Source organism: Ptiloglossa arizonensis, chromosome 9 (genome assembly GCF_051014685.1).
Source record: "Ptiloglossa arizonensis isolate GNS036 chromosome 9, iyPtiAriz1_principal, whole genome shotgun sequence".
In the NCBI taxonomy this organism is placed as follows: domain Eukaryota; kingdom Metazoa; phylum Arthropoda; class Insecta; order Hymenoptera; family Colletidae; genus Ptiloglossa; species Ptiloglossa arizonensis.
Window position 1 is genome coordinate 1795604 of NC_135056.1, and position 12959 is coordinate 1808562.

Sequence of the window (12959 nt, forward strand, 5' to 3'; positions counted from 1 at the left end):
TAAATCGATAGCTCATTAAAACCCTGTGCGAAAGACAAAAGATGAGTTGTAATGTAACCAGCGACCGATACGGACGTGAGTCGACCGGTATCGAGGAAAAGTTTAAAAAGAGTTTTCGAGAAAACGTGCGTGTGTTCCGCGGTGCGAGCGGGTTTGACTTTTCTTTTTGTACGCGTCGTGACCTTGCGCAGACCCTATATTTCCATCTGTAATCCACAGGGAATATATTATTATTTGATTTAACTTTTATGATTTGTAATATAAAAAAATATAAATGTTATGCTTGTTTTAATTTTAGTATGACTTGTTTTTGTGTAAATTATAATTATATAGAATTTATCTAGAAAGAAATGAATTTAAGTAGATTTATATTAAATTGTATTCATTTTTTCATTACGAGAAGTCGAACCAGTGATAGTATTTAAGCAAGAACGAAATCATTCTGTTTCTTAATAGTTAACATTTGATTAGAAGGCTACGCCACTGACGCAGTATTTCTCACTCGGTCTCGCTACAGTCGCTGTTCGTCGCCGTCTTCGACCGGTGGCGATTCTTGCTTGCGATCGTACAAACGACAACGGACTACGGCCGGAGCAAAGATGTAAACACGCTATGCCTTCTTCTCGTGGACGGATAATACTGTTTAGCAGCAACATCCAGAAATTCCTACGTCGAGAGCCGGAGTTTCAATCCCCCGTCCGTAATTAATAATTTTGTTTTCAATCTATTTTTTATTTTCTATTAATTTTCGCCCATTAAGACATATAATTTTAAATAAATTATAAATAACGTTTCTTAATAAAAAAACTTTATTTTCTACGCTTTCTCATACTAGTATATGCTAGGTTGTTCAATAAGTTTTGTCATTTCTTCCATTGTAAAAAATACTATGACACTTCAATTTTGAACAACTGTAAATATACAAATAAGTCGACAGATCTACATGAAACTTCACACATACTCGTAAAACAGTAGTACCACTACTGTTCACTGCTAAAACGGCTTGTGAACATCATGACACAGACTGAATTAGATTTTTACAACAGAAAATGGAATACTATTCCACTCTTCTTTCAACTTAATCTTAAAATCTCCTAAACTTTGAAAATTATAATTAATAATTCTAGATTTTATTTCTCCCTAGACATTCTCAATTTTAATAATTTGGAAAGTTATAAAGCAACCATTATTGCACTAAATATGATTGGTACTTATACTGGTATTATATCGATATTTGTCAGTTATCTCTTTATAACGATTATACAAACCGAAGTACAAAAATATCGGTATGATGTCATACTATGACATATCAATATATTTACTTGAATTTACCGGTAATCTTTTTATTTTATTCCAATTTTCAAAACATATGAAGTCAAAAATTTTAAACTACAGCCGAACCTTGATAATTGAAACTTTAATAATTTAAAAATCTCTATAAGACAACAATTTTGATCATTCTCGTTCACTCAACTGCACAAACTTCTATAAGTCAAAACAAAACTTACATTGACTAATTATCTGCCACATACGTACATGCATTTTTCTTTTATTTTAATTATTTAATACGCAGGGTTATTAGCAGCGTTTGTTCAATAATTCCTTGTTATATTTATTAATTAGTTTTACTTCTTTGATAAATCTCAATAGGTTATGTATGTTGTTAGTAGTGAGATTTTATTTAGATTGGGGTTCCAGTTTGTACTTGTGGCGTTGAATATTAATATCTTGGGCACTCTAAGATTAGGTGATCCATTGTGATTGGTATGTTGTAGTTTTCATATACCAGGGCGGATTCTCCTAATAACAGGTGAACGTGGAAGATTTTTGAATATCCGATTCTTATGTGGGTTATGGCCACTTGCCTTTTTCTTTTTAGAGAGATTGCTTTATTTTCGTTAAAGAAAGAATCTTTTAAATTTTGTAAATGTGGAGGAGGGAGGAGGAGGCTTTATTCTTCTATTCTATTTCCCACTAGTACTTTAAATTTGTTTTAATTTCATTTGCTAAATTGGCTTTGGTGACAACATTGAGATGGACAGTTAGTGAGTTTACAGCTTCTTTTGCTAAATGGTCGACCTTTTCGTTTTCAGGGATGTATTTTTTTTTTCTTTTACGTGAGAAAAATCTTCGGAATACTCACCGAAGCCCTTGGGGAGGGGCTGGCGGAAGTGTGGGATTCCCTGTAAGCGAAACGACCGCACGCAGAACTTACCCACTAAAACCCACCACGGTGACCATCCTCACACGTTATCCGAGGCGCCATTGGAAACCGAATCGCATCAACGCTTCCGGTGACCTCCCGTGCAGCGCGATCGCCGCGCCCACTCCCATTTTTCGTTGAAGGAGGGGGGCGGGCGAAAAGTTGGCCACTCCTACTTTCCTCAGCGCCTCAGGTGCTTTCCTCAGACGCTCGGTGACAGGGCAGGGCCACACTACCACCATCAAGGTCTACACCGACGGTGGCTTCAGGCAGGCTTACGCTTAGACTCTCCTTCGCACACCTCCGCGATCCTCCTACTCGTCAGAACTTTATGAAGGACGATCATCCGGGAGTGACACGTCCCTCCCCACTTGCCGTTGACGACGGAGTATAAGCATGATGCTTCAGGGGCATTTATTTTCAGGGCTAATTGCTTCGGCAGGTGAGTTGTTGCACACTCCTTAGCGGATTCTGACTTCCATGGCCACCGTTTTGCTCTCTTAAGCAACCAATGAATTTTATGGTATCCCATAAGCGTCGACTTAGGCGCCTAAATTCTGCGTTTGGTTCATCCGACAGCGCTAGTTCTGCTTACCAAAATGGGCCCACTTAGCACTCTGATTCAAAATATCTCATAGCTTCATGATCCAAGCAAGCCAAAGATCTCACCCATTTAAAGTTTAAGAATAGGTTGAGGTCGTTTCGGCCCCTAAGTTTCTAATCATTCGCTTTACCAGATTAAACTCGCATGCGTTTACGAAGGAACGACGTTTACGAAAGAACGAACGCTAATATGTCCCGGAATCCATACGAATATTATTTTTTTTTTTTCAATGGTTTCATGATACATTTCCTGAGTTGAGAGGAGTATATCATTGAATGATGGGATGTTTGATAAAGCTAATAAAGTACTCATAGAATCTGTGAGGATAATGTCATGAGTATAGGAGTTTTTGACGCGTGGTTTATAGCAATTACTTCAGCTGTAAAAATTGTAGTATTTAGGACTAATTTAATTGAAAATAGGCATTCAGGGTGATCACTGGATATCCTGTACGTAAATCTAAACATCATCTGATGCATCTTATTTGTAATTTTTCTAAATTTTCCCACTCCTTTCAAACAGCTCCGCCCCACACATCAGTCCACTTATTACCAGGAGATTGAACATGAACAATCTTACTGAATTCATTTTTCGTAATCTTTTTCTCTATCCCCCACACCTCCTTCATTATTACCACTGCCCTTTTTACTCGTTTCCTTACACGTGTCATCCAATCTCTATTCCTTTACAATTTTATTTCTAGGTATGTAAATTCTTGTACTATTTCTACTGTTTTTCCTTTCCACCTCACTACCATTCTCTTTTCTTTACCTTTTCCTTTCCCAATAATCATCAACTTAGACTTAGCCACATTCAAATATAGTGCTTTCTCCTCTAGATATGCCTCCAGTTTTTCCTTACCTTCTGCTTTTTCATTCTCTCACTCTGCTTCCTCTCCTCTTCCATTCCCTAGGCCTTATCGAAAATTTGTATTCTCCTTATTCCTATCCAAATCCTGCTACCTTATCCATTCACCTTCATTGCATATCTTTTGGTATCCCAGCTTAGCTACGGCCATTGCTTCTTTCTGTCCTCATCACTTCCACTAACTCTAGATAATGGTCTGTATAGATCCTTTTTCCTGTTAACCTTCTTTTTTTTATCATTATTTCTTCCTTCTTTTCCTCTACCTTTATATATGTCAATATTACTTATTTTGATTAAGGCTGGTACGTTTTGTGTGTAGTCTAATACTATATTGTAAGGATTTTCAACGCCAAGTGTATTTTCCATGAAGCTGGTTAGTTGTTCGTAGTAGGGGATCGTTTGATTGTGTATCGTTTATTTTAATTTTAACTGATTCGAATCACCATCGACATTGAAGAAAATTATCCGTTAGGATGGGGTAATTAAAGGTTTCACGTTCATAGTATTGTTATTTATTGTCCTATGTTTGTGGTTATTTACTATGTTGACAACGATGTCTTTTGAATCAGGGTAGACGCAGACTCTATTATTTGAAATTCTTGAAATAAAACGAATAGAAGTGAGGCTGATGATTTTTCCGAGCGCAATTGCATAATCTTTGATCGTGGTTCCCTGTATTGAATCTATTGTTATTGTTTAGTCCTTTTTCGGGACGTTTCCGTTGGCACACACCATTAAGGTGTATGATTTTCGATTTGGTACAATTGGAGCGGTTTGACTTTCTGTTTCAGTGGTCCCTTGAGGTTCTTCTATGATGAGGTAGTCCCTGTACTTAGAAACCATTATGGGTTATTTTTTGGTTGCTCGTGCATCTTGTGTGCATATGTTCACACATATTTACAGATATTTGTACAGTTCTAATTGACTAGTTTATTTATCGCTCACTTTTACTCTGGCACTCGCGATGTCTCATGAATACGTTTTATCCCTGTGACGGTTGGCACGGAACTAGTTATATGCATTATTTTACCTCTATAATTCGAATTTAGAATCGCCAAACCTTTATAAGTCAAAATTTACCTCTGTAAATCAAACTTATACAGACGGAATGGCAAACGTATGGCATGTAAGAACCAAAAATGTTACACAGGCAAACATAGTGAAGTAAACGTAACAATTTTATTAGCGACTAATATGTCAGGAACCGAAAAATTCAAACCGTTATACAACATTAATTATTGGAAAATCAAAAAAACCACAATATTTTTCAGGCTGTAATTTATAATCTCTAGATATATCACAAATAAAAAAGCATGAACGACCGTCGAATTGTTGAAAAACTATTTTATTCGCACATAATTGTACAACTTTCAGCAATATTCCGTCGTTTGAATTAATTAAAGTACAGTTCTTACCACTGAGCATTACATCGAAATTACAATTTTTGGACCAAAGAATCGTATAAGATTTCAAAATTTTATATAGAAGAGAAGTCGTTGAAAACATTATATCAGATACAAAAAAAGTGAAAGGTATATTGTACATCCATTATAATGTTGAAAACTAGCAGACTAGCAGACAAATTGTGACGAAATGTATCTCGGCAAACAATAATGTTTTAAAATTTGTGAGTTTTTTATGCGAGAAGAAAATTTTGAAGAATAAATTGGGCCTGTTGTAAATCACAACGTGGAAACTAAATAAAGCCAAGTTTCATCATATTCAAGACAAAACTCAAAGAAGATTTCGTCAAATATAATGATACTGTTCTCGTTACGGGATTATTAACGGACCACCCAAATACTACATGAAAACATACTTGAAGATGTAGTCAATGAATAGCCTTTCATTAATGTAACCATCAGTATCAGCTAATGAGGCCAGAAAAGCAGACACATTCTACGATGTTTTATAGAAACATGTGACGACATTGAAGATAATATATTTTCTGCCTTAATTACCGTTGAAAATGCCATTGATCAACAATCTAACAAATCATTAACACAAAATAAAATTACAAATTTTTTTAATAATAATCAGTAATAGCTCTTTTGTTTGCAATGAAATTTACTTATGATTATATTTTTTATATATAAAATACATAATTTACCTTTAAAAATTAAAGTTTTCTTCCTTTGAGTCACTACGATCGGAAAGTTATTAAATATTATATAAAATCTCTGTAAGTCAAATTTTGGTATATTGAACCTCTCTTACCAGGAAAGGAGCCAAGGCCTTGTTTTTTGTGGGGGAAATCTTCGAAATACTCGCCCGACACCTTGGGGAGGAATGGGAGGGGGTGGGGATGTCCCACACCTGGAAACGCCAGATACGGAACCTACCTACTAAAACCCACCACGGTGGCCGTCCTCACGTGCACTCCTCCCCGGAGGGCACCGGGAACTAAAAGCATCAAAGCTTTCGGTGCCCCCCCCCCCCTGCCTCTGTAGCGCGGTCGCCCCGCCCACTCGCGTTCTCACTAGAAGAGGGGCGACGATTGGGGCCGTGAGTCCCAATCTCACGACTGCCGGTGGGGATTCAAAGCGCCTCCGTGCCGTCAGCACGGCGTTCAACTTATGTTCGCTCTCGGGAGACAACCTGACCCCTCCCACCCGAGAGCGTCTCCTCATGGCGAGTTCACCCACCTCCTCGGTGAGGCAGGGGCGGAGGCACAGGGCTGAAAACCAAAGTGCCCCGCCCAATACTGTTAGGGAGGCCTAACGTTCCCCACCCGGGCACGCTCCCGCTCCCGTCTCCAACCCACGCACCTCCACTTTCTCTCGCTGCCGAACATGGCTTTCACCACGCCCAGCAGCGAAAGATCCGCCCCAATTACGTCGACCAGGACACGGTGCTCATCCGCCCGGATAGCACCCGCATCATATGGTAGGTGAATAAGCCATAATCTCTGCCCAGCGACTCCAACAGAAGTGGCTAGGGGTTGAGACCTGACGCTAACTTTCCGATCGAGTTTCGCTCAAGGATAGGGCTTGAAAAACTGAAACTAATGATACTCGATTTCGAGAGCAGACGGCTTATAGTTTTTGAGATATTTGACTTTAAAATTATTATCGACATTTATTAAATAAAATATAATCGCATTTATCAAAACTGAACGTAGCAAAGTTGATCCAATAATTGACTAATACATACGGTAGTTCATGGGTTCTCAAATCCTGCTGAAAGAATTTTTTTTTATACAAATTGTTTTTTAATTTTCCAATCTTGTTTTAGTTGTACGCTACAATATGATATTCTATTTTTAACTCACCTTAAAATATATTTCTTTAAACAATGAATTTAATTTACACTTTGAATATATTATACGAAGTGCACTATCCTGGATGGTACCTTTCGTAAAAGTAGTTGGAGTTGAATTTAAAATCTTGTATAAATAGAGAGAAACCATTAATTTTATTTAAAAGTTTTTTGTATTATCAGTTAATATATGTAAATAAAATACATATTGTGGTTCTACCTTTATGTATGGTGGTATATGTAGTTACACATTCGCTTTGTCTCGACGCGTCCTGTTTCCCCTCTTTATCAGGTGACGTGATTGGTAGTAGTTAAAAAAACAGCCAATAATACACTACGAGTAAGACGATGTGTTCATACAAATGTGAGTAATTCACTGCGACCAATTATACCCGCATTCCTTTCAATTATCAATTTCCCAGCAACGCATGGTAAGTGTGCACTCAATTTTATGAGTAACTTATGTTTCTAGAAAAAAGGCAAACTGCTTTGCCGCCAGTAGTGCAAACGCGGTAATAAAATTAAATTTACTGTATTTCACGTATCCTTATAATCGAGTGGGTGTATGTTCTTCTGCGTGTTTATTTCTCAAAATGTAAGCTTCAGATTGTAAAATGGTACAAGACATTTCAATTTCTCTTAACATGAGAAATATGAATGTTTTGCTTGCTCCATTGTATAGTAACATGTTAAGATTATGTTGTTTATTTTATTAAAATGTCATAATAAAATCATCTATAATTAAATGCATGTAATAGGATGAAAATACGGACGCAAACGCAGTTGCAACGATCAATGAACCGGACGAATCGGAGCAACAAGGAATAACCGAAAATGAACAAGCAATTGAATTTACAACACAGGATGGCCAAAAAGTTCGTTTAATTACCTCTTATCATGTTGATCCAATACAACTTGCTTCCGAGTACCTGACTATTGTATAAACTTTAAAAATTGCACACTCCAATATTGTATATTGGTTATTTTAAATGTTATTCTTTGTATTACATTAAGTTCCTTTGTACTTGGTAAATCTTGTTTTCAACTGATAGATTAATTGTAAAGAAAACCACTTCGATTTTAAAATATGAATAGCAATTAATTTATTAATTAAATCCCTTAAAATTACTCTATGTAAGATTATAACAATAATAAATATTTAAAACTGCTTTTATTGTTTCTAAATTTTGTTCTTTAATATGTGGCGGCACTACCCACGCTTGCCACCAGAGGGAAACTCACCACCAACCGTTTCCCGCAAGTTCCCGTACCTGCTCCGATCGCTATATATACGACCTCTTACCGATCTTCCAATGTCCCGGCGTATAAGGCAGGGCCTGCTAGGATGCCTTACTGACGAGTCCACTAGCAGGCCCGGGATGAAACGCTTATCCCCACTTCCTTTTCCTATTTCCGTTCACTCCTTTCTAACATACTTTAAAATAGCGCCGCCAAAGTGGTGACCCCGTCTAAGAACCAACGCAACCTTCTGGACAGCAGCACAGCAGCAGTACAGGTGCAGCACAAGACGATGGAAGGAACGCAACGTAAAGGCCGATTTTTCGTAAATCCCCCTCTCCGAGGGTTGACTCCTCGACCTGCCAGCGACGACACGAACGCTATACTCCCGGCTAACCATCAGGATCAACCCCAGGAGGACAGCAGGCAGCTTGTCGACATTATTCACCGACCACACCGATGCGTTTCATAAATACTGGTACGCGCACGCATCAACGTCGGACAACAAGCGAAAACGCGGCTTGAGCAAACGATGCTCGCCACGCGTATTCCGCAATCGACAGCAGCTGGGCCTTACTACGAAAAAGAAGCATTCTTCTCTTCCACCGCTCTGGACAACCTCCTCCTGTGCCTGTTGTGACAAACCGAACTACGGAACAAATACCTACGCCACTGGGACATCAGGACGGAACTTCAAAGTATCGTTTACCACTGGCAAGGGGGTTATGTGGCGGCACTACCCACGCTTGCCACCAGAGGGAAACTCACCACCAACCGTTTCCCGCAAGTTCCCGTACCTGCTCCGATCGCTATATATACGACCTCTTACCGATCTTCCAATGTCCCGGCGTATAAGGCAGGGCCTGCTAGGATGCCTTACTGACGAGTCCACTAGCAGGCCCGGGATGAAACGCTTATCCCCACTTCCTTTTCCTATTTCCGTTCACTCCTTTCTAACATACTTTAAAATAGCGCCGCCAAAAATATATTTGAAACATACAAAATTCATACTTTATGAAATTTTATTTACCAACATATTTAAATTACAACCATTAATTTCCTAAATATCAGCTTCTTTACAAAGTTGATACAATCGACTTAAATGTTCATCATTTTCAATAGCATGATCCTTTTTCAACAATTCTGCTTTCAGGGAAGAACCAATGAAATCTTTGTACCCTATTAATTTTGTTCCGACTTCCAATGTATTCACCCACACTGTGTTTTTCAGATGTAGATTTACCTATAAAGTTAATCTTGTATTATGTTCTGTATATGAGACATAGAAAATGTACAAAACGAATAATTTACCGTTCCAATCACATAAGATCTTTCATCTACATTTTCTCTAAACCACTGACACACAGTGTCAAATACAAAATAATTCCAAGTATATTCATCATCGTGCGGAACTATACCAACTAGAAATACTTCCATTACTCGTGTTGGATACTTTACAAATTCTTCTGGCATGTGTAATAATCTATATGTCTAGAATAAAAAAAATTACATTAAAAACATGTTGTACCATATTTCTTTAAGTTATTTTTCTAATTATTATATTTGATTACGAACATTCACGTTTTTAAAAATGACTCCATTGTCAATGCATCTTACATCTACAAATTTTGGAATATTTGTATTTGTTTCTTTCTTAATATACAGAATTTGTACTCTTTTAAAACTATCTATTGGTTCTTCTAAACCAAGTATAGATCCTACATTTATTACCTCACATATCCTCCTATGTACAGAAATAAAAGCAAAAAATATATAATATAATTTTTTTAATATTTTCATTATATTTTAAGTTAATTAATGAAAAACAGATATAGTAATATATTAACCTGTTCCCAAAACATGAATAAAACTCTTGAATTTTCGTAGTAATTTCTAAGTATTCTATATTAGAGAATTCTACTTCTTCCAATGTATCAAATTTAATATAAGACACAATCCTAGCAGAAATGTGTGTAACATCATGTATATTAAGTACTCGAAGTTTCACCTTGTCATTTCTAGAACAGAAAAAAGTTATTATTAAAACTTTCTGCTGAATTTGAAAATCAAAGTTTCTATTTACATTCGAATATTCATAATTGGTGCATCAACTTTTGGAATTATCCTATGTCGAAATGTACAAGAATGGCTAGTGTGACATAATCCCCACAACTTCATATTGATACAAAATGGCTGATTCTCTTTCTTTATTTCTAAACTGGTTTTTATGTGCTAAAAATGTAAAAATTTTACAATAAATTAACTATTTTTAATATTATTTACATTCAAGTAAGTAACAAATGTACATGTAAATTAATTCCTCTATCATTTTTATAAATACCTCAATGTTTTTTAACATATTTTGAGAGATTGTAACATTCATGCGTTGCATTATTTTTATTATACTTAAAAATTGTATATCACTGTTTTCATCAACCATAATAGTTACTTCACAATTAGAGTTTTCCTTAAAGAATTTAAGCAAATGATTATTTTGTATTGAATTATTTAAAATGTATAATAATGTAGCAGTATACCATTTGTAAATTTTCTAAAAGTGTTGAAAACCGAAAATTGAATTGAGTCTTGAAGGGCAGAGAGACTGAATAGTGTATTAACCAAATTGCAGTTGTTATATGTAAATCCGACAAAACTTCATCTGTGCATATTAATACTGGATAGAAGCCACTTACACAAGCATCCCAACACTGTTTGATACCTACGTTAAAGAAACAATTTTGAAATACAATTTCAAAATAATATATTGAAAATTGATATCTTTATACCTTGTAAATGAATAATGTTCATATCTTCATGAGCTATAAGGGTATCTTTATATTGTCTTAAAAATTTATGCAATTCTTTAGCCTCATCACTATCCATACAAACAATTACAGTTCTTGATTTAGAATATTTGTCGCCTAATAAATCTGTAATAAAATCATTTTTTCTTTATTGCTATAAGAACACAATTATCTAATTTAAATTTTTCAAATAATTAAGTTTTACCTAAAATCTTTTTATCTTTACTCTTTGAATTCATTATGTACATCTTTGGAAGTACGGATTTAAAAATAGCAGCTTCTATAAAAGATGCTACACATATAAATGGATTGTCCATTAAAATACAAGCAATTCTTTTTAAGCGTTGCGTCCAATGCTTAGCAGTTACTACAATTTGTAATGAAGTACTCTTATTTTTCAATTCTCTGTTATAAATGATTTGATGTTTTTTAAATAACTTAGTTATCTAGAAAAAATCATTTTTATACTTTCAAAGCAAGAACTATATTTTTGTAAAAAGAGATAAATGAAAAAAATTATGAAAATTTACAGAATCATAGTACTTATCCAAAATTATGTCACCGTCATCCAAAATTAAATATTGAAGATTTTCAAAATTCAATAATTTTTTGTTTTGATCCATAAAACGTGACAAAAATCTTGGTGTAGATACTAAAATCTGACATCCATTTAACATTTCAGCCTGAAAATTCATCACTTAAATGCATTTTTTTTTGCTAAGTTATGCTAGAAATATTACTTGGAAAGTTTACTTACCACTAATGACCTTTCTGATTTATCATTAATTGCAGCAACACATTTTATGTTTTTATAGCTTTGTAAAATTGTTGTACACAAAGCATGAACTCCTAATACTTCAGAAGAGGAAGAACATAATATTACTGCAGTTGGATTTTTCATTCCTTGAGGAACCTGTTTCAAATTATGGAACTCATAAAAGTAAAAAGATTTATTCAAAAACGATGAAATACCTCCCTTCTTCAAATGGGTTTATTTCAAATTCTACATATTTATAAATGTATATGATTGACATCAATGTTCATTATGAAATTTTTCCTAATTGTCTATAAGAGGCATAATACAAGAGTGAGTGGAAATGTCGCTGGACGATAATCAAAATAAATGAATATTTCTATATTTTAAGTAATTAATAAATTCATACGTGTGAAAAATTAAAAATATTTTAATAAAACTTTAACTAAAAAAAATTGCAAGGTTTTAGTTTTTATAGGTGACCATTATTTTACACAAATTACAAGTCATCCCATAGATAATGTCATTATTTGACAATGATTTTCAATGAAAGAAGTTAATACTTATGTTTGTTTTCAATCATTAATGTATTAACCATCATTTTGTATGACTTTTTCCCATCTATCAATCAACTTTTTGATTCCACCTTCGAAAAATTTCTGGGATTATGAATTAAAAATTCATTTAATGCTGATTAAAATGTAAACATACTCACTATTATTGAAATTTTTGCCAATTAAAAAATGTTACAGTGAACAAAATAGATGATAATATCTTGTTGCTAGGTCTGGAGAATATAGTGGATATGGCCCAAGGTCCCAATTGAAATTTTTAATTTTGTCCACTTTTATCTTTGCTGTGTGTGACCTAGCATTATCATGATGGAATAAAAATTCACTAATGACAGTTTCCACTAAAACTGCTTATAAATGATTAAGTTGTCTACAAAATCTCTGCTGTTACAGTCTGATTTTAATTTAAAAGTTCAAAGTGAATGATTTTTCTAACATCCCATCACACTCACAATAAAACCTTTTCAGAATAAAGCCCTGGTTTGGAGCTTGACCACGTGATAACCATTGTCGTTTGCATTTAAGATTGCTGTATGAAATCTACTTTTTATTACTAATAATAATTGGATTGAGAAATGGACAATTACTTTGCCGATCTTGCAATGAAGCATAAACGTTCATATGCTGGATATAGTTAGAAATTCATGCAGTACCATAA

General features: G+C 35.0%; 2 protein-coding genes across 4 annotated transcripts in view; one reads left to right on the top strand and one right to left on the bottom strand.

Annotated features, from left to right (window-relative positions):
• The window catches only part of LOC143151563 (uncharacterized), a 107995-nt gene extending 99957 nt beyond the window's left edge, over positions 1-8038 (top strand). Inside the window, exon 14 of one of the 3 annotated variants that reach the window (XM_076320850.1) lies at positions 7691-8038. In XM_076320850.1, coding sequence (XP_076176965.1) covers positions 7691-7876 — 186 coding nt within the window. In that variant the 3' untranslated portion in view covers positions 7877-8038. The remainder of the gene's footprint in view (positions 1-7690) is intronic. The other 2 variants (XM_076320852.1, XM_076320853.1) reach the window with 2 other exon arrangements.
• A 1115-nt stretch (positions 8039-9153) lies between these two features.
• Positions 9154-12959, bottom strand: part of LOC143151364 (putative ATP-dependent RNA helicase TDRD12) — a 34415-nt gene continuing 30609 nt past the window's right edge. Inside the window, exons 11-21 of the mRNA XM_076320437.1 lie at positions 11733-11888; positions 11506-11658; positions 11181-11421; positions 10958-11101; positions 10709-10890; positions 10513-10638; positions 10255-10403; positions 10019-10189; positions 9747-9915; positions 9483-9662; positions 9154-9414 (exon numbers count right to left, since the gene is read on the bottom strand). Coding sequence (XP_076176552.1) covers positions 9232-9414; positions 9483-9662; positions 9747-9915; positions 10019-10189; positions 10255-10403; positions 10513-10638; positions 10709-10890; positions 10958-11101; positions 11181-11421; positions 11506-11658; positions 11733-11888 — 1854 coding nt within the window. The 3' untranslated portion in view covers positions 9154-9231. The remainder of the gene's footprint in view (positions 9415-9482; positions 9663-9746; positions 9916-10018; positions 10190-10254; positions 10404-10512; positions 10639-10708; positions 10891-10957; positions 11102-11180; positions 11422-11505; positions 11659-11732; positions 11889-12959) is intronic.